This window comes from Akanthomyces muscarius, chromosome 3 (genome assembly GCF_028009165.1).
Source record: "Akanthomyces muscarius strain Ve6 chromosome 3, whole genome shotgun sequence".
Lineage (NCBI taxonomy): Eukaryota > Fungi > Ascomycota > Sordariomycetes > Hypocreales > Cordycipitaceae > Akanthomyces > Akanthomyces muscarius.
In genome coordinates, this window is record NC_079243.1 from 699,333 (window position 1) to 719,257 (window position 19,925).

Genomic DNA, 19,925 nt, shown 5'->3' on the forward strand with positions numbered 1-19,925 from the left:
CAACCACAGGTGGCAAGTAAACAAATGCCTACAGTAGCTTGGTATGTGGCTTATGGAGCTGTGGCTGTAGCGTGTGCTGTGGCGCTAGATTAGGTCAGCAATTTTCAAATGGACTGCCGGCTAGGCACAACGTTGCGCCTGCCTCAAACTTGCCATTATCACCTGACAGTGCCGAGCGATTTGAACTGTTGCCGAGAATCTTGGAGAATTTTCCAGCGCGTGTCCTGGTCCTTTTTCAACGGTAGAAACATACTTTTCTCTCAACAGCACGGCCCGCGATAGTTGACACCATGGCGGATAACGAGTCGCCCACAGGCTCCCCGGCCAGGGAAGACCCTCCTGTCGACGATGGACAGGAGAAGGAATTTGTGGACGAGGTCGCAGCTGCCAATTCTGACAAGGACTCAGACCTGCTGTCCGAGGTCGACGAAGACCAGTTTGAAGACTACGATCCCGAGACCGCCAACATCGAAGACCGCCCTGTCGATATTGACGAAGATGTTGCCCGTACGCTCAAGGTGTCGAAACGAAAGCGCATAGAGGGACAGCCCAAGAAGCCGCGCGAGGGTCGTCGCGAAAAGAAGCGTCGCGACCGCGATGAGGATGTGGCGATGGAGGAAGAATCCGATGGGGATCAGGAGCGTAAACCCCGACGTCGCAGGGCCGCTGCCGAGAGCGAGCGGGCTCCTCGGGCTGCACGAACCAAGGCATCGCCAGAACCGGAGAATGAGGAGAATCTCACACCGGAAGAGCGAAGAAAGCGTGCGATTGATAGGGCTCTCGATGCGGCCATAAAGAAGGGGGGTTCGAATACGACGAGACGGCGCAAGAAGGATGAAATTGTGTGTAATATGCGTTCACGACCGAGAAAAGGCGGCTAACAGATGGAATAGGATCTGGAAGACGAAATCGACGAGCAGCTGGCCGATCTCAAAGTGCAGATGGAGAGAGCCTGTTTGGCCGACAACGAAGCTCGACGTATGAGCCAGCCTGCGCTACACAAGCTGAAATTGCTGCCGCAAGTAAATGCGATTTTGAATCGCAACAACGTGCAGCACGCGGTGCTAGACCCTGACACCAACTTCTTGCTGCACGTCAAGTACTTTTTGGAGCCGCTGAGCGACGGGTCGCTACCAGCATACAATATCCAGCGTGATCTGTTTACAGCACTGACCAAACTCAATATTGAAAAAGAGTCGCTCCGCAGTAGCGGTATTGGCAAGATTGTATTATTTTACACCAAGAGCAAGAAGCCGGAGCCGAGTATCAAGCGGATGGCAGAGAGGTTGCTGGGAGAATGGAGCCGACCTATTCTCAAGAGGACTGATGACTACAAGAAGCGTCACGTCGAGACGCGCGAGTTTGACTACCAGTACGTGTTTTCCCCCTTTCACCTCGCTTATGGAGATAGCACTCTTGGGATCTCCCTCCACTCGAAGATTTTGTCATTTATGTGCTAACTCGGACTGATAGTGCGGCCAAGCTGCAGCAGCGCCAAAAGGCTGGCACGCAGTTCAATCTCACTCAGCGTCCGGCGCAGTCGGCGGCCGAGGTGGAGAGGGAGAGGCTGCTGGCGCCTGCCCGGGCCAGCAACGAGGCTCGCATGGCCAGCCTGCCGTCGAGCTACACAATTGCGCCGATGAGCACCTTTGATGGCAACCGGGCCAACGACCACCGACCTCTGGGCGCGAGCGGCATGGAGGCGTTCCGCAAGATGACGCAAAAGAGTAAGAAGCGGGCGTGAAGACGCGATGGTGGAGTCGAAGAGGGTATGCTGGTGTCGGCCAGAGGGCCTGCCACCATTCAGGCAATTGCTGTACAATCCTAGCAGCGCAATTTTTTCGCATGCTGAAGAAGACCTGATTTGTATTTTAGGGACATTGGCGTTAGAAATCGATACAGATCATCTGGCTTTGCACTTCCACTTGTTGCTATTCACATATATTAAAAAACTAAAATAAAAGGAAGGTGATGTTACTGGTAAGAGTTGACGTGGCCCACGCGCCTGGATAGCAACGCAGCCGGCCCGGTCTGGAAGACAGTGACGTCAAGGCGGGCATGGCGCTTATATGGACGCAGATGGCGAGGTATATACTCCGTACTGATGAGGAGGTATTTCGATTGATGCGCGATAAAATGTTACAGTATGATGGCAAAGCTCATCATACTCCCTTGTTCTATCCCTCTATCATTCTAATAGCTGTGTAAGATATGTATTGTCGTGGTGAGCTAAATTACTGCTGCAAACAGGGTCGGTAGGCTTGGTGCTGCCCCGCAAACAGCCACATCCTAGGGTACCTTCCAAGCAGAGGAAATTGCCTGGCAATGCCCGCCGCGCTACAGGGCATTTCAGGGAAGTTCCAGCGTCTCCACCCTTTCTGCCCAGTGCAAACCCCGCTTCCCAGTCGCTACATGAAATCTGGAGGGGCTCATCAAGCCCCCGGTCTCTCGCCCTCTGTGTTTGACAACCCATGGCTTTTGGGTTTTTTTACCCCCACGTTGTGCTTATTTGAAGTCTTGTCCGTTTTGGACAATTCACGTAAAATCAATCCCTGGATCGATCACTGCACAGAGTACGACATCACACATCCTAGCTGTCACCACATCAAGGTACGTTGTCGACGAAAGCACACCCCTTCCCAGCGCGCGGGACTTCCAGCGTACTGCCTTTCTCCTGCTGGACCGCTGCGAGGCGCCAAGCTGTGCCCGTCGTGTCGCATGCACAAAGCTCTCCAGTCCATTACCTAACCCCTACCTGATGCTGCTGCTCTACCATGATGCAGCATGCGAGAAATGCTAGTGGGCATGTTGGGTCTGGCTGCGTCACCGTAGGGCCACGACGTCTCTGCCCTTCCTCATTCACCGACAGCACAGGCCTTCCCGTGATTGAAGACGAAGACGTTGGTATCTCACCTACATCTGCTTTGTCACGGTATCTCGTTGGGCCACGCCAGTTATGCACGGTCGATAAGCCTGTGGCCGCCAGCTTGGGCGTCGCAAACATCTGACACAAGGCATCTGCCCACTGAGGTAATCGGCTGACCTCAAATCTTTTTGCAACAGATCGCGACTCGACTTGGCTCTTCTTCCTTTATGCAACATTTTTTCGCTCATCACGCAAGATAGAGCTTTCGACTTTCTGAGCACTGTATTTACGAAACGCGATCCTGCCGACTTGCATCCCGATCGACGACAAAGTGTTTTCGCATTCCGCTGAGCGCATATTCCGCGAATGGGCCTTGTCCAGTCGCCACACTTTACTACGAGTCGCAAGCCGCCTCCTAGACCTTGCTTCTAGACGATTTTCAACGAAGCACCAACACGATCCAAGCAGACGAATAATACATTACGACGTGAGAGCTGCGCGACGACACGATGACTGACAGTGAAGGTCCAGCAGAGGCCAAGCCGCCGCTGGCCTTGGGCGGCGTGTCAAACGGCGACGGCGTCGGGTCCCAGAAGCGCAAGAAGGACGCCCTGGCACCGATTCTGACACACAGCCCCGAGCCGGCGGACACCACCGGGTAGGTGCTTTTACGGTGATATTTTGCTTTGCTTTGTTTTGTTTCCATGTTTTGGGTCGCGCCAAGTGGTGGCGGCGTTTTGCTACCAGGGTGCGCGCGTCCACTGCGCCAGCTTTGCATGGGCTACCGCAAGATACGGGAGTCAGCATCAAATCGGTAACGATACGAATGGCACTCGCACGAGCATCCAGTTGCCGTGCGGCCCGGCCCCAACAGCTGAGACACAAATGTGCCAGCCGGTTGCGCCCTAGGATACGACAAGCGCCGAGCAAAGACCAAGCGAGACGAGTGCAACGACAGATTGGAAGGTCGGCGCGAAAAATCGAGCCTTTTGACAAGACGGCAGACGAACAATTGAACTCCAATGCGGGGCATTCACGATCAGATCTGGCACGCCATCAAGCGGACCGATAATAATGCGCTGAGAGAGAGAATGAGTGGTTGTTGGCTGGACGACGCATAGTTGCGCGGGCGGCTGGCTACCTAGGGAAGCTCGTGGGCAGCTTTTTAGGGAGCGCGAAAGCGAGCAGCGGGCCATGGGCAACGGATGGCTGGTCAATTGGATTGATACGGCGAGGGGACAAGATGGATGCAGGCGAAATATTGTGGCAGATGCTGCGCTCCATCGCAGGGCGCATAAAAAACAATACCGTCGGGCATATCATAAGGCAGATTGGCTGGACCTTGGCGTGGCTACTTCCCAGGTACACATACAGCGGCCACACCACAACCCAGTGCCTGTGGCGGTGGAGAAGGCGGTAGACAAGAGGGCAGCAGCGGAAGGGCATTTAATCACAGAGGCTCCGAGACTGAGCTCAGCTCATTTCGGCTGACTGGAAACTGGCGAGCTTGTGGCGAAGTCGACGGCGAGAGCGAAGGTACCTACTGTTCAGTGGTTCATCGACCCAAGTGGATTGGTCAAAGTTTACGATGGAAGCTTGCTGAGCGCTAATAACAGTCTCCTCGACCGTGCTCTCCGCTACAGCGCCCTTTTTAGTGGCATGACCAGCTGGCAAGGCCGCTCACTGGCAGGCTTGGGCATGCGCTAGCGCTGGCTCACAATCACAGCCCGCAACGAGTCGGGAGACCAAGAAGGGCAAGACTGTTTCGGCCCCAGTGCTCGCTTTCTCTCCGTCCTTTCTCTCGCTCGGCTCCAGATCCTGCTGCTGCCACATTAAGCTCTGCATCTGTTGTGCAGATTTGATTGTCGCCGCCGCAAGCTCGTCTTGTCTCGCCTCGTCTCGCCACGCCGTCGTCTTGTCCTGGCAAAAGGCCGCATCACTACTGGTCTCTCCACTCAGTACAGGCGCTTTGCTCATCGACCCCGCGAACAGCCCGCATCCGACCAAGACTGGACCAGCGCACCACCACATACCAAGGCACGCACCCCTCGTTGCCCTCCTGCAGCAGCGTACCCCGACTCGACTCGAAAAGACTCGACTCTGCCTCGCTCCCATCCTGGTCTCGCGCCTCAACTCTGTCGCCGCCTCCATCAAGTCGCCCCGTCCTCTCTTCCTTGCCTGCCCAGAGCTGCGCAATGTTGACAAGATGAGCACCTTTATCAAGTCAAGGTTGCACCCCTCCCACCGCTGACCCCCCCTGCCGCCGCCATCACCGCCGTTCCCAGCCCATGATCGTTAGCCCGCACGCGTCACATCCTTCCCGCCCGTGATTCTGCCGCCGCCGCCGCCTGGCCACTATATTTCCGCATGCGCTGTTTGGTCGCCTTATCAGACAGATCGGCCCGGACTCTTTTGTTTCATTTTTTTTTTGTTATTCTTGCGATTCTGTCTAATGCATTGTTTGCGTTTCTGAACCCTCCTCTAACTTACTTCTCCCCTCTGCGCTTGCGCCTGCTCATTGCATCATCGCTCTGTCACGACGAACCTCGCTAACCCCCGCTCCCCTTATGCAGAACCCAGCAGCTCGCTTCCGCCGTCACCGGCTCGCCCTCGTCCTCCTCCGCCGATGAGCCCGCCGAAAATACAGCCGATGAGGAGGACTCCGAAGACTACTGCAAGGGCGGCTACCACCCCGTCCAGGTCGGCGAGAACTTCAAGGATGGCAAGTACACCGTCGTCCGCAAACTCGGCTGGGGTCACTTTTCCACCGTCTGGCTGTCCCGCGACAACAACTCGGGCAAGCACGTCGCCCTCAAGGTCGTTCGATCCGCCGCTCACTACACCGAGACTGCCATCGACGAGATTAAGCTTCTCAACCGCATCGTTCAGGCGCAGCCCGATCACCCCGGCCGCAAGCACGTCGTCAGCCTCCTCGATTCGTTTGAGCACAAGGGGCCCAACGGCACCCATGTATGCATGGTCTTCGAGGTCCTCGGCGAGAATCTTTTAGGCCTCATCAAGCGCTGGAATCACCGCGGCATCCCCATGCCCCTTGTCAAGCAAATCACAAAACAGGTTCTGCTCGGCCTCGACTATCTTCACCGCCAATGCGGCATCATTCACACCGATCTCAAGCCTGAAAACGTCCTGATTGAAATCGGCGACGTTGAGCAGATTGTAAAAAAGGTGGTGAAAAACGAGTCCGGCGACAAAGAAAACAACAGAAACGGCCGGCGTCGACGGAGAACCTTGATAACCGGCAGCCAGCCTCTCCCCTCGCCTCTCAACTCGTCTTTCAATCAGTCAAATCTCTTTCCGTCGGCCACCTCGCAAGCGAGTCTCGGGGAGATGCTAGATGACGCTCGGAAGAAAGATGCCTCTCCCAACGACGATAAAGCACACAGCGACAAGACTGCTGACATGCTCACTCGCGAAGTCTCAAGCATCTCTCTCGACAAATCCCCTACCGCCTCCACTGGCGAAAAGCGCAAAGCTGAGGACGCACATGCCTCCGACATTATAAGCGTCAAGATTGCCGATCTCGGCAACGCCTGCTGGGTTAACCACCACTTCACAGACGACATTCAGACTAGGCAGTATAGGTCCCCAGAAGTCATTCTCGGTGCCAAGTGGGGAGCGAGCACAGACGTCTGGAGCATGGCAGCTATGGTGAGTCCTCTAATCGCGAAGCGGTCGTCTTTGTTCTTCTCAGAATCACCGCTCTCTCGCTTGAAACCATGTTCGAGTTTTCGTGAAACGATGCTAACCTTTTAGATCTTTGAACTCATCACCGGCGATTACCTTTTCGATCCCCAGTCCGGCACCAAATACGGTAAAGACGATGACCACATTGCCCAAATTATCGAGCTGCTGGGCCCTTTCCCCCGAACGTGCCTCACCGGCAAGTGGTCACAAGAAATCTTTAATCGCCGCGGTGAGCTGCGCAATATTCATCGCCTACGTCACTGGGCCCTCACCGATGTGTTGCGCGAAAAGTACCACTTCAAGGAGGACGAGGCCAAGCGCATCTCGGCCTTTTTGAGTCCCATGCTTGAACTCATCCCCGATAAACGCGCCAACGCAGGTGGAATGGCGGCGCACACTTGGCTGGAGGACACGCCGGGCATGAAAGGCATCAAGGTCGACGGACTCAAGGTCGGCAGCAAAGGCGAGGATATAGAAGGCTGGTCTACGCAGTCGAGGAAACGAGCGGCGTGATAATTGACTTTGAGTGCCTTTACGCCTTTCCGATGCATGATCTCCCGTTTTACATTTTAGGGTGCCGTCTTTTCTCTCCCTTTTTTTGCACCCCCCCCCCAAAGTTTCTTTGATTTGCCTACGCGGAATGCTGTGACATAGATGCTGGTCTTTGTAGGAGTCTGGTATACGGTATAGATGAGATGCTGAAATGAAGCCACGTTAGACATCATGTGTACGTGAGAGAGATTTCGTGACACGACCATTAAAGCCAGCTTCGGCATTGGTGCCGAGAAGGCTAATAATTACTGGGAGTAGAGCGCGGGATATGCGAACTGTAAATTGCCACAATTGGACGAGACTGACTATTTATGCAAAGGCCAGCCAAATTCCTAAACCTTCTCTATTTCTCGCAATCCTCGTACATTACCCCTTCATCCACGCACCTGCACCACTGGGCAATAATGGAAAAAGAGACAACAGGAAGAATAGAATGTGACATGTTCCTACAGTTTAGACTAATACAAAAAAAAGCAAGATAAACATATGCCACAAAAATTGCCTATTTATTCTTGCCCCGTCTCTGTTTCGCACCATCGTGACTTTCCACGCCCGTCGCGGAGGAAACCTTGTCTCCGCTCCCACTGACATCCACTGCCTCATGAACCCCTTCGCTTTCAACCGGCGTATCTACTTCCTCTTCAACATTCTGCTGTGAAGATGCAAGCACCTCATCCACAATGCGCTTGCCCTCATCGACCACGCCATTCGCCGCGTGGCATCCCATACACCTCCAGATGCCCAACTCCGCAAGGCTGCGCGTGCCTGGCGGTGCTTGGCCATTAATGAGCCGGCATGATAGACAAAGGAGTACGATGCGATTCTTGGGGAGGGTCTCGTCTTCGCCGAGGAGAACGTCAAATATGCGATCGTACCAGTGCGATTCGACAGGGCCACCACCGACGGGTGCGGACTGTTGAGCTTGTAATGAAGGAGGAGGATGGGTAAAGGCGTTGGGGGCAAATTCGGCGCCCGGTTTGAGGGAATTAGGCTCCGGGGAGGAGGGGCCGGAGGCGGGGGGTATCGGAGTACGAGGCTGGATGTTGGCGGTAGGAGGGGGAGGGAGACGTGTCCGGTTCGGAGAGCCATTGGGTGGCACGGGCTGTTGAGACTGCTTGTCGCCATCCTTGTTTTTGCTGTCGGAGCGAGCAGCTTCCTTCTTCTTCTCGCCGCCATACTTTTCAATCAGCTCCATGGTCGAATCGTATCTTGTCGCGTCCTTAAGTTTCTGGATCGTCTTGGTGCGCTCTTCTTGCTGGTCCTTTAGTCTCCTGCCGAGGGACTCGGTTCGAAAGTTGAAATACGCTCCGACAAGTTTGCGCGTGAGGATAATGCTGACACACAGAAAAAGGACACTGTTAGTTTCCTGTTCGGCCGTGAGAAAGAGGATGGGGGAGCGCTCACAAGACGGGCCCTATGGCCATGCCTGCCCACTCTAGGGCGCCCATGTTCCGGTACTTTACGACGACGAGCTGAACAATGGCGTATACGAGGTAAGCGAAACCGAGATATAGCACCAGCAGGACCTTGATGCGGCGGGCGCTGGCGCGGGTCCTGTCGAGCGTCGTTTGCGTGCTGGTAATTTTCGAGGACAGTGACGAGAGCGTCTTTTCAAAGGAGGCGGGTGAGGTATCATCGCTCTGAAATGGGTCAGCTCTACGAGATAAATGGGTGAAAGGAGAGAGATTGGGAAGGCGTACACCCCAGGGCCAGAATGAGACCATCTTGGATAGATCGGGCAGCCTTGGGCGAACCCAGGCGCGCAGGCGATTGTGTAGAGAAGCAGAGAAGGAAGACGGAAAAGAAGAACAAAGGGAGTACGAAAGAAGGATCAAAAGAGTGAGACAAAGCAACAAGGGGAAATTTGGGCAGAGAGCTGGGCCACGTCTACGCAGGGTCGTGATGTCGTGGCTCCTGGAAGAAGAGCAATTGCGTAACGATGTGATGAGCTGGCAAGCTTGCCTTCTGTCGCAGTTGCGACCTGGTGGGGTCCTACAGGTGGAGCCAAATCAGGAAGAAGCTCGAGCGGTCTGTCACGGCGAGAAACTTTGGACTTGCCGGAACCTAGGCGAATAGAAGCCGATCAATTTTCATTTGAAAGATCGCTTCTTATTACTCCAAACTTGGTTATCGCTTGCCCAACATTGACGGTGATTTGACAATTAGGGCCTATATATTATATCCAGCATATTGTACCGCCGTGAGACCTCCGGCGGCGTCTCGAGCTGCTCACAAAATAAGCAGGACTAAATGGGATTGAATCAGGAACAATGTCTCATGGATTTGGCCTATCTGATACTACATTGTCCAGATTGGATTTCGACACTATGCTTCTTCGACGGTCATTTCCATACCGCGGGATACAAAGCGTCGTAGATAGGCTCGTTTAGGAGCTACCCTGGAAGTGAACTTCAATGTAGCGAGGTCATGCCGGTCTACAAGAAAACCGATGCATCTCGCTCAGAAAAAAATATGCGAGAGAGAAAGTCAAGCTAGAAGCTCGGACCGCGACCTAGGCATCTTATCTCCTGTTGTGTTTCGTTGTGCGCTCTTACCGAGAAGGCGAGCTGAGGCACCAAAACCAACGGTGATTGGTATGACCTGTCGACACCACCGCGGGGTAGCGTTGCTTGAGCATTTTACTCATGCCTATACTTGCACCCTACACCATCAACTAGACCTGCTGACCTTACGTTGAACGCCAGTAGTGCTCGTGGTGTTTCATTGTTGGGCGCTGGGGGTTGAAGTCTAAGCATTGATGAATGGAAGCATCTTCACGTTTGTTGCCAACTGTGTAAATGAGACAAGTTCAACGACGATCACGGGGCGAGTAAGCATTGGTTGGGATCTCTTCAGTCAGTAGTGATCTCGGTCACAGGAACCTCACAACCTAGATAAACTATATTCGACCACTCCGTACTAACATCTAGTTCATCTCCAGTCGCATGGAACTGGGGGTGGAGCTTGCCGAGTAAGATGACGCACACAAGTAAGCGCGGGTCAGCCCTAGGTGGCTCGTCCGGGTATAACCATAGCGCCAAGCCTAAATGGAGCGTGGAGTTATGACTTTGTTCGCTCCCAGACTTCCCGACAAGAACATCATGAAAAGAGGCGCAAGCTTGGCAGTTGGCTGTAGACCTGACTCTCGCGGCGATGATCCCCCGACGCACACCGTTTGACATGCATGGGCGTGGGGATGCGTTAGCACTCTGCAATGGACTGAACTACGCCCTGTGTGTGATTGTGACATCACTAAGAGCTGTTCTGTGATACAATTATGGTTCATACAACCGCTGTTCGAAATTGTGTTCTGAGTAGTGAAGGATAAATAGTCCGGCTTGTTCGGCCTCGAAAACTTCATGCTATAGCAACAGGACAAGGCTCTCAGCACCAACTAAGTCAACAAGAAAACCCCCACCCCCCCCTAATACTCAACATGAAGTTTGAAATCCTCGCTATCGCCGCCGCTGCGGTTCCAAGCACCTTGGGTGTTGCTGTTCAGCAACGTGACGGCACCTGCAGATTCCGTGTTGGGTTTGCCCGCGGGCAGGTGAGTATTACAAGCCCAGACTATCCCGTGATGCTCGATGAGAGTCTAACAGTCGATACGACAAGAACCCTGTTGCTGGTGGTGATAACTCTCTCGCATGTATTGCCGAAGTCACTTACGCCGATGGCCGCAAGGATAAACTCAGCGATGAGTGCCGATATGTCATGAACAATCACTGCTACCCATCCCAACTCCCTTACGAATTGTGGTAAGTATATGAAAGTAAAGAGAACAAAATGGCTCATAATCTAATTGCACGATGTATAGCATTCACACAAATTTCAACATGAAGGACGGCTACCTTGACTACGGTGCCAACCATGTGGACTTCCACGACGACGGCTGTAAGACTGACTCCTATGCTGGTCCGGCTGGGGATGGAACCTCCCAGGACTGCGAGATTGCCTGCTGAACGTATATAAAAAATTGTCAAATCTACATAATGTAAAACTCATTGTCACTATTTTGAATTTTCTTTAACCTTCTTATTCCTATCTCATCCACTTCTTGTACCTTGCGCTCGTCTGTATTTATCATTGGCGACACCGACTTCCAGTAGGCCCGAGAGTGCTGTCGCGATGAGGTATAGTAACGGCACTATAAGTCAGTTGCATCCACTAGGCAAGTACCTAGGAAGGTGGCTCTAGAAACCTGCTATATTAGGCATTTGCGCTCTAGTTATGGGTACCTACAAAAGCAACCAGAACAGGAGCCCCAAACAACCACAAATGAAATAAAAATCGCATAACATGGGCCAAGCCCTCTGTTGAATCAGGCTAGAAACCCGCAAATGCGGAATAGGAAGGCCTGATTTGCGGGCAAACAGGCTTCTCCGATTAACGGCCAAGCCCCTCTGTCACAGCCAAGGAAATTGGTCGACCAACCAAGCAACATCCCACCGCAGCGAAGGCTCTCCCTTCTTGCTCTTTGGAAGCACGGCACTGCGGCGTTGACTTGATAGCTACCTTAGGTCCGAGACATTGCAGTGATGGAGAATCTCATGGATTGGGTCTTGGGCACTGGGCCGTCGCCCTTTGCTGGTATCTGTTGCAGCCACCAGCTGCAGTCACTGAATGCAGGGCTCCTATTGGCCCAAATCCACGATAGACCCACGTTTTAGCTAGCTTAGATCTTCCACTGCAGATCGCGATCACTCCAATCAATCAAGCAGCTTTCAACCACCACCACCAGACCCTCGCGATACGTATCGTACGAATCGAATCCCTTGTGATTCCAACAGTATCTTTAGCGAGGGCTTGGTCCGACCAAGCAAGACCCCTTCTGGCGCTTACGACCAAATCTTTCACACAGACACGCCGACAGCTGAACAGCGCAACCGCCTGTGGACAGTTGACCGCATCCTGGAACCACAGACTGTATCTCGTTTCTTGGAGCTCACCGTCTGTGGTGAGCTGCTCTCCGGAGGCAAGACTGCGCTGCCCCTTTCCAGGGAAGAACTTGAGTATACCCAGGTTCCCATGTCAGAGTGGGAAACGATTCCGTAGATTGACGCGGAGATATCGGGTCTCGAGGCTATTATGCAGAGCATTGGATCATTCTAAGACCCTAGCCGGCTTGTGCTAGTCACCAAAGAGCTTCTCGCCATTAGGGCGAGAGTATGGGAGGGAATAATGCTTCTCTCTGAAAGAAAGTGGACGGAGCTTGAACTCGACTCCCCCGCCCGTTTCCAGGAGGCTTGCCGATTCATTTTTGCTATCACCCACGTTTTCCACTACTTGCATATTCCAGACATGAAAGCTACGACTATGGCGAGACCCTTGCAGATGTAATACACGACCTGCACGAGGGTGCTGCGCCAGCCGACAGCAGTATTCTTCTCCCAATGGGCGGCTACCGCGGTGGATCGCTACTTGCACAGGATAAAGTGGCCGACAGCACATCTTACCGATACCGCAAAGAGCCCTTCGAATTCTCTGCTAGCACTGAGAAGCGAACAGCTGATTACGAATTTTCGTGTTCGATACTTGTCGCATGTCGAATCGTTCAAGACGGAGAACCTTCTCGACAACAGCGTAGCAAGCCGCGAAGGACCAAGTTAGGGCCCTGATCCAAGTGCGACAAGAGCTACGCGGCAACGACACGAAGTTGGATGAAGCGCTGCGTTGGGTAGCGCAAGTACGCAGACACCTGGCCGCCGACGGCCCTCTCGAATGGGGATACATTGGCTTCAGAACGAGCTACGACCACAGCGGCGAAGAGTGGGAAGAGTTCAAGACCTTCTTCCAAGCAGATATCTCGAATTGGGGGAACGAACTGGGAGATATTAATGACATTGCCGCTCTTAGCGTGGTGGAGTGGAAGATGCCGATGGAATCGCCGCCGCCGAAAAGTGAGTATTTCGGATCTTGTTAATTTGGGCTCTTAGAGCCCAGCTTTCTTGTCATTATAATGCTGACTGGCCGAACTCAGGCAGTTTGAGGTTTGCGTGAAGACGAGGAGTATATGATGCGATTCAATAACGACGTATTCCTCGTCGCAGACAAGGCAGTCATTGACTCCTACCTCAATGGGACCTCAGGCCACATCGCGGCCATTGAAGTGGGCTTTGACATCAACAAAGAGGACCCTGGACGCCTGTGCGAGTCCCCAGGATATGAAGGATGGCTGCGCCTGCAGGGGAGCCTTTTATGGGATGATCTTGGCGCTCTTACGATTATGGAGACAGAGTCTCTGATGGAATTATGGCCCTTGGCCGAGGATGACTCTCAAAAGGCATATCGTCACCCCCTTGGGCGAGCGTTTGGTTAGTCTTAATGGCAATGTAAATTTAAACTCAGGAGTGTTTATGGTAATGTACTCATATAAGCTTCTTTCGGCCGCATCCAGAGCCCGACTGTAATCATGTATTACTTTACCACACCGAAGCGTATTCACTAAGGAATACAATACTGCCAGTTCGCTAACGTGTGTTATTTGTAGCTATGGTCCCAATATGCTCTCGCCTACTGGCGCACTGCGCAACTGGTCAATCGTGGAAGAACTGCACAATATCACAGCACAGACCCTGGTCATCTTGGGAGAGCTGGAGGCGGCCCAGCATATTGCGTCGCAGCCGTCCATTGACAATATCACAAGTGTGAAATCAGTGGTTGTCGAGGACGATGGCCATATGACGCACCTCGATCAACCGGACAAGTATTATCAGGTTGTACAATCGTTTTAGAGGGTACTCAACTTCCCAGGGACTCATCCTATGTCGAGAGTTAGCAGTGGGTAGATTCCTTAGCTCCGGGGTATCTGACCTTAGATAGTTGTCGCCAGGAAATGAAATATGCTGAACCGATATATGCCAAATTGCAGAGTGCACCCTGACTTGATCACCGCTGCCTACAGCGTGTTTGTTGCAAGCCCTGTAACCTCACTTTGGGGGCTCCGCTGGATGTGACCTGCTGTAACTTAGCTATAACTAGGTACCTACTGAAAGGTAGGTATTGGTCACGGTGCGTGCCTACCGCGGCGCCAGGCACGACCGGGCTTGAAGTTTAAAGACGCCATAGAATATGCAGGAAAATTATCGAGGAACCTTATTCGGGCTATCGACGTTTGCCAGCTTTTCTAAATTGTCAAAACATACCCTTTCAACTACAGTGCTATACAGTGCTCGTCGATTCTTGCTGTTTCCGCCTGCTCTTCCGACAAAACCAAAGTAGGGTCACGGATCACTGGCAAGCGCTATCGTCGATCGCAAGGCTAAGCTCGGCTGCCAATTACATCGGGCTACGACAGAACAAAAACAAAATGACGGAGAACAGTTTAAGAGGCCCCAACACGGCTGGTCAAACAATGCTCCATACACCCCAGAACTCGGGGCGACCACGCCCTCTCTTCATTTATGGTACACTGTGCGCCAAACCCCTTCTCGCATGGGTCGTGACTGGCGATTCAACTGCAGTGGCCCAAATCGAACACATGTTAAAGCCGGCACTAGCGAGAAAGTACATTCGACTGGCGGTCAAAAACTGCGATTATCCCTCTGTTATTCGAAGCTCAGATCATTTAGATTACGTGGATGGGCATTTACTCCAGGTCGACGCACCGTCTCAGCGTAGGAAGTTAGATTCTTTTGAAGGTGACACTTACGTAGCCGAGGCAACCACCGTCAGCGTTCTCGATTGGAACGACAGGCCAACCGGAGAGAAGGTAGAAGCTGAAGTTTACTTGTGGAAAGGCGAAAAGGACCTCTTGAGCTCAAAGTCCTGGGATTTGCAGGCATTCATCCGAGACAGGCTCGCAGACTGGCTTGATCTTTTTAATGGGATGGAACTGGTTGGCGAGGGGGAGTAGCGAGCGAGAACACGAAGAACCGGGTTCACACTTCTCTCAAACATTATAGATTACAGTCCTGTCACCCGTGGTAAGCTGGACTGGGAAGCTGACGCCGTGTTGCTCACTAAAGTTTGAGTCCGTTCTTAACCGAGTTACGCCCCCTACCGTGGCATCTTGCTTTACCAAGACAATTAATTCATGGGAGATATTGGGACTATTAAGTTTTTTATATGAATTTTCAGGTGTTCTCCAGCGTTAACAATGCCGAAATTGATGGAAAAACATGGCCGAAAACTTCGTGGGTGCTTCACATAGATTCAGACAGAGGAAGAAACTCCAAGCAACACCAAATTTAGGCGTCTACTTCATGGAAAATTTGACAACGGCCTGAATGAATTATACTTGACATTTGTTTCCATGAGGGCTCACGTGAATCGGCCACACGAGACCTTGTTTGTGCACAGAAGTAAGCCTGATGGTAGGTGAACCGCCTCTCATGTGCTATTCTGATTGGTGAGGCACGAGAAAAAAAACCCTGGTTCAAAAAGATGCACCTTTGTGTTTGTGACTACTAGATAGTCTGAGCAAGGACCTTCGCTTGAATACGAACGTTGGACGCGGTGGGGGGGGGGGGGGGTGCCGTTTCGAACCCAGAGCCGATCAAGGTCGCAAGGCCGGCTGTTGGCCCTAAACAGATCAGGGTGCAACCGAAGAGAACACAAGATTGATTGGTACTACAAACGTGGATAAAACTTCACCAAGATCCGCAGAAATGTGGCAACCGCTCTTTCGGACGCTGCACTTTATTTGCTGAACGTGACGAACGATTCTGGTGACACCCGTCACGTCGAGCTAGTATAAATTGTCTCAACTGCTTGAGCTGCGCTTTCAATTGCGAACATCGCAGGCTCGGATATACCTACCCGATCTTGGTAATAGTTTTCGGAAGGGTAATAGTTTTCGGAAGAACTCTCAAATGGGTCTCGAGAGATCGAAAGACCACAAGAAAGGAAAAATGGGCAGTAAAGTCGTCGTCAGCAACAACTATATTGATATCTAGGCGTTCACTAGGCGTCAAGCCGGTCAAGAATTTTGGCGTCTTCAAAAATGGAGGCTGCTACGCTTCAGACGCGATCAGTCATGTCGAAACCATTCTACAAACAGACAAAACGTTAACGCAATATACGTTGACTGCCAATCTGCGACTTGCATTGGAGTAGTTTCCTTTGTATAGGGAACTCTAGCGATGCTATACGACAGGAATTGACTCATTGCTCAGGATCATATGGAAAATTCTTTCAGAACAGAAAGTGTTATTATAACAAAAGTACTGGCAGTTCTTGAACTGACAAGAAATATTTTAGATTGGCCGCAAGCTGGTACTGATAAATCAAGTAATGATATATATCTGGGACAAGGCCAGAGAGCGACCGTGGTAGTGCCTCGAACGCCAAAGATCTGCGGTCTGTCGAAGAGGTGCAATCCGCTGAAGCAGTGCTAGTCAAAACCGAGACGATGTGGCTGAAATTCAACATTCAAATATCAAATAATAACACAAAACCGTACTATCATAGAACAACTTTTCTTTACTTAGTGCCACGCGCTGCTATTTTTAGCTGTGTGCTAACCTGCCCACACCAAACGCCACCATAACGTTAGATGGCTACCTTTAATACGGGCACCATTGTTTACATCACCAGCCTGACCAACTCCGCTAAGCTGGGGTTAGGAAGCCTTACAGCTAGCCCTAGCCGCCATAGCTCCGTTAGTTCTAGACTCTTTCGTCGACAAACAAAGTTGGAGAAAAGACGCAATGTATCGTTGGGGTTTCAAAGTTGCGGAAGGATTTGTCGCAGATTTAGTGGTCACCTAGTGGTAAACCCACGACCCCACGGTTATCAAGCTGGCGCGCTCGTCTCCTTACAAGGGCATGCCTGGCCTAGAACGCTAAGAAAGCGCCACTTTCCTTGCGTCAGACCTTACAGCTGTGCATTATTCTATGTAGCCTGGTATTCTTTTCCAATCCTGTTCCAAGGTTTCCGTCAATATACCTCACGAGTTAAGTGAAACGCTGGCCTTGCCATTCGCGTAAGAATTTACGCCCTCGAGAGTCATTCAAGAGCTAACGTTAATGTAAACTGCTGCTCTATCATGAAACTGTTCAGACTTCCATGAATCACGTCTTATTCTGAGTCACAGTAGCCGGCCTAGTCGGAAGAAACCACCTATTAGCAGAACATTTTGTTTCAAAATAACCAGTTGAGCTCATGTATTCGTAAAATGCCAAGCAGCCAAGCTACTTGATGCCAGCCAAGAAGCATGTTCTAGCGTAAACGAAGAAAGGGCGGCGCCACGCAAGATGCCTGCAAGGCTACCCGATCAACTGACTCATGGTTGAAGCGGGGGAATTATGAGATGTATAGTTTCCTAGTAAAAACTGGATTGCCTGAACTGCGTAGTTGCCACAGCGTTGATTTGATTTGATGAGCCGAACAGGACGCTAGAGCCAACGGGACACAGGACACCCGAGCCCCTGGTGAAACAACCCCCTCTTACCATGTCCATGTAAAGATGTAGTAGTTATGGGGCAACTTCATGTGTAGCTGGCCTATCCGTACAGTAGTGCGGGACTATCTTCTGGATGTGCCGGTCAAAGGATGGTCGTGGGGAAAGTCGCAGCGCGGCGTCTAACACCGCATCACCAGTATGGTCTCGTACCAGAAGGGGAAATTCCTCACAACAAGGTGATCTGCCGTGTATCTATTTTGAGTCAGTCAGTAACGTTTGAGATTGCCTCCTTCGCATTAAGACCGGTCAGGGCTCGAATGCAACGCTGTTGTAGTCAAGTGCTTGAAACGGTCACTTTTTAAAGATACTGACTTCTGAAGGAGCTTACTTCTAGATCCGACTGCACGCGAAGCTAGAGAGACTATATTTGCCGCGATTTCTATGTACTATCAACGTGTATTTTTTAGAGTACTGTCCAAGTTCAAAAAGATTTACTGTAAACTTCTTTTTAAAAGCTGAGTAAATATTGTGCTCGTATGTTTTTCGTGGGTTCTTTGTTGCGGACCTATGAAGGCTTTGGGCAGCCCTTGTAGTTTGGCGCCCCCCCACACGGACGCGCTTCGCGAAGCTAGCCTGGCACACCACCAGAAAGAGGCTGGAAGACCCCATGAGTTTTATTCTGGTGCGTTAGAGAATGGTCTGATTGCTAGTGCAGAGACATAATTTGAATTTGGAATAGACTTTAACTCTTCGGGATGAAGCGGCAACTAGTAATGTGCATAGGGGCTAGCTGGACTGAAGCATACATCTGAAACTCAAGTGTCAACTGCCAGCTTTGGATCTGAACGATAAGCTTCTTTATAGCTCTGTTCGATCTCGGGAAAATATAATGTTTAAATACCAAGCACTCTTCCCGACTGATTGCAAGATACAATTCCATCTCCAAAGACACAAATACACGGCGCGCCTGGTTAAGACTCTTCTTTCATATCTCCGTAAGTCTCGTGAGTCACTGAAGCAGACTCTCATCTAAAACTTGACAGATACACCGCAATATACCCAAATCACCAGGATGAAGACATCTTTAATCATCGGAGCCTGTTATGCTGGCATGACGGCTGCCGCTCCCGCACGCTCTCTCGCCGCTAGGGGTGCTTTGACGGAAACAGCATCTAGTGAAGGCCTTGCCCTCCTTCTCCAAGCCATGACCTTGAGACCACTCCAGGACAAGTCAGCAACTGCTTCCACCGTCAAGGTACTTGCGGAGAACCTGGGAGACGTTTTCAAGGGCCCGCTCAAGGAGATTCTTGAGAGCCTGGACATTGGTGGCCTGCTCGAAGCTTGCAAGCCTGCCGGTGGCGAAGGAGGTGGAGAAGGTGGCAAGCCTGGCGAGGGCGGCAAGCCTGGTGAAGGTGGTGAAGGCGGCAAGCCTGGTGAGGGTGGCGAGGGTGGCAAGCCTGGCGAGGGCGGCAAGCCTGGTGAGGGTGGCGAGGGTGGCAAGCCTGGCGAGGGCGGCAAGCCTGGTGAGGGTGGTGAGGGCGGCAAGCCTGGTGAGGGTGGTGAGGGTGGCAAGCCTGGCGAGGGCGGCAAGCCTGGTGAAGGTGGTGAAGGCGGCAAGCCTGGTGAGGGTGGCGAGGGTGGCAAGCCTGGCGAGGGCGGCAAGCCTGGTGAGGGTGGCGAGGGTGGCAAGCCTGGCGAGGGCGGCAAGCCTGGTGAGGGTGGCGAGGGTGGCAAGCCTGGCGAGGGCGGCAAGCCTGGTGAGGGTGGCGAGGGTGGCAAGCCTGGCGAGGGCGGCAAGCCTGGTGAGGGTGGTGAGGGCGGCAAGCCTGGCGAGGGCGGCAAGCCTGGTGAGGGTGGTGAGGCCGGCAAGCCTGGCGAGGGTGGTGAGCCCGCCGAAGGCGGCAAGCCTGCTGAAGGCGAAGGCGAAGCTGGAAAGCCTGCCGAGGGTGGCAAGCCCGCTGAAGGTGAAGCTGGAAAGCCTGCCGAGGGTAAGCCCGCTGAGGGTAAGCCCGCTGAGGGTGAAAGCGGCAAGCCGGTAGAAGAAAAGTAGACCTGACGGGATCGCGGCGCAAGGTCATGATCTGGCAGTTGCTACCAGTACTCCTTTATATATGGCAGAACTTCGGAAAGGGCTGGTTCCTACGACATAATAGCAACAGTGTACATTTAGCTAGATAGAACGATTTTCAACGTATAACGACACAACAACCCTAAGAGTACACTCGCGAGTATCGGGCTCACTGCCACTGACTTGTGTGGGCAGACAAGCGACCATCACAGCACTGACCTGTGATACAATGAACAGTTGTTTGCACACGAGTAATGGCTGATCTCTATGGCCAGGGGACACAACCAGAAGCGATTTGAAAATCTTGGGGGCGCTAGAGAAACGCATGTGCGGCTTGCAGATGACAGTCTTCCAGTCGTCTTCTGATGCCTGGCGGAAAAGTGATTCAG

At 52.3% G+C, this 19,925-nt stretch overlaps 7 protein-coding genes across 7 annotated transcripts; 5 read left to right on the top strand and 2 right to left on the bottom strand.

The window, feature by feature from the left end:
• Positions 1-290: 290 nt before the first annotated feature.
• Positions 291-3,217, top strand: LMH87_001530 (uncharacterized protein; the record flags this gene model as incomplete). The annotated part of the gene is made up of 5 exons (XM_056192819.1): positions 291-842; positions 894-1,372; positions 1,474-1,727; positions 2,595-2,610; positions 3,064-3,217. 5 exons carry the CDS (start codon positions 291-293, stop codon positions 3,215-3,217), a joined length of 1,455 nt encoding a protein of 484 aa, XP_056049918.1.
• Positions 3,218-3,375: 158 nt separating this feature from the next.
• Positions 3,376-7,084, top strand: LMH87_001531 (uncharacterized protein; the record flags this gene model as incomplete). Its single annotated transcript, XM_056192820.1, has 4 exons — positions 3,376-3,524; positions 4,826-5,095; positions 5,440-6,535; positions 6,641-7,084. 4 exons carry the CDS (start codon positions 3,376-3,378, stop codon positions 7,082-7,084), a joined length of 1,959 nt encoding a protein of 652 aa, XP_056049919.1.
• Positions 7,085-7,625: 541 nt separating this feature from the next.
• Positions 7,626-8,847, bottom strand: LMH87_001532 (uncharacterized protein; the record flags this gene model as incomplete). The annotated part of the gene is made up of 3 exons (XM_056192821.1): positions 7,626-8,457; positions 8,528-8,763; positions 8,824-8,847. The coding sequence occupies 3 exons, from the start codon at positions 8,845-8,847 to the stop codon at positions 7,626-7,628; spliced, it is 1,092 nt and encodes a 363-aa protein (XP_056049920.1).
• Positions 8,848-10,559: 1,712 nt separating this feature from the next.
• On the top strand, positions 10,560-11,085 carry LMH87_001533 (uncharacterized protein; the record flags this gene model as incomplete). Its single annotated transcript, XM_056192822.1, has 3 exons — positions 10,560-10,673; positions 10,739-10,881; positions 10,941-11,085. 3 exons carry the CDS (start codon positions 10,560-10,562, stop codon positions 11,083-11,085), a joined length of 402 nt encoding a protein of 133 aa, XP_056049921.1.
• Positions 11,086-12,516: 1,431 nt separating this feature from the next.
• Positions 12,517-13,123, top strand: LMH87_001534 (uncharacterized protein; the record flags this gene model as incomplete). The annotated part of the gene is made up of 3 exons (XM_056192824.1): positions 12,517-12,649; positions 12,715-13,023; positions 13,104-13,123. The coding sequence occupies 3 exons, from the start codon at positions 12,517-12,519 to the stop codon at positions 13,121-13,123; spliced, it is 462 nt and encodes a 153-aa protein (XP_056049922.1).
• Positions 13,124-13,776: 653 nt separating this feature from the next.
• Positions 13,777-14,189, bottom strand: LMH87_001535 (uncharacterized protein; the record flags this gene model as incomplete). The annotated part of the gene is made up of 3 exons (XM_056192825.1): positions 13,777-13,885; positions 13,937-14,021; positions 14,147-14,189. 3 exons carry the CDS (start codon positions 14,187-14,189, stop codon positions 13,777-13,779), a joined length of 237 nt encoding a protein of 78 aa, XP_056049923.1.
• A 4,351-nt stretch (positions 14,190-18,540) lies between these two features.
• On the top strand, positions 18,541-19,518 carry LMH87_001536 (uncharacterized protein; the record flags this gene model as incomplete). The annotated part of the gene is made up of 1 exon (XM_056192826.1): positions 18,541-19,518. One exon carries the CDS (start codon positions 18,541-18,543, stop codon positions 19,516-19,518), a length of 978 nt encoding a protein of 325 aa, XP_056049924.1.
• Between the last annotated feature and the right edge of the window lie 407 nt (positions 19,519-19,925).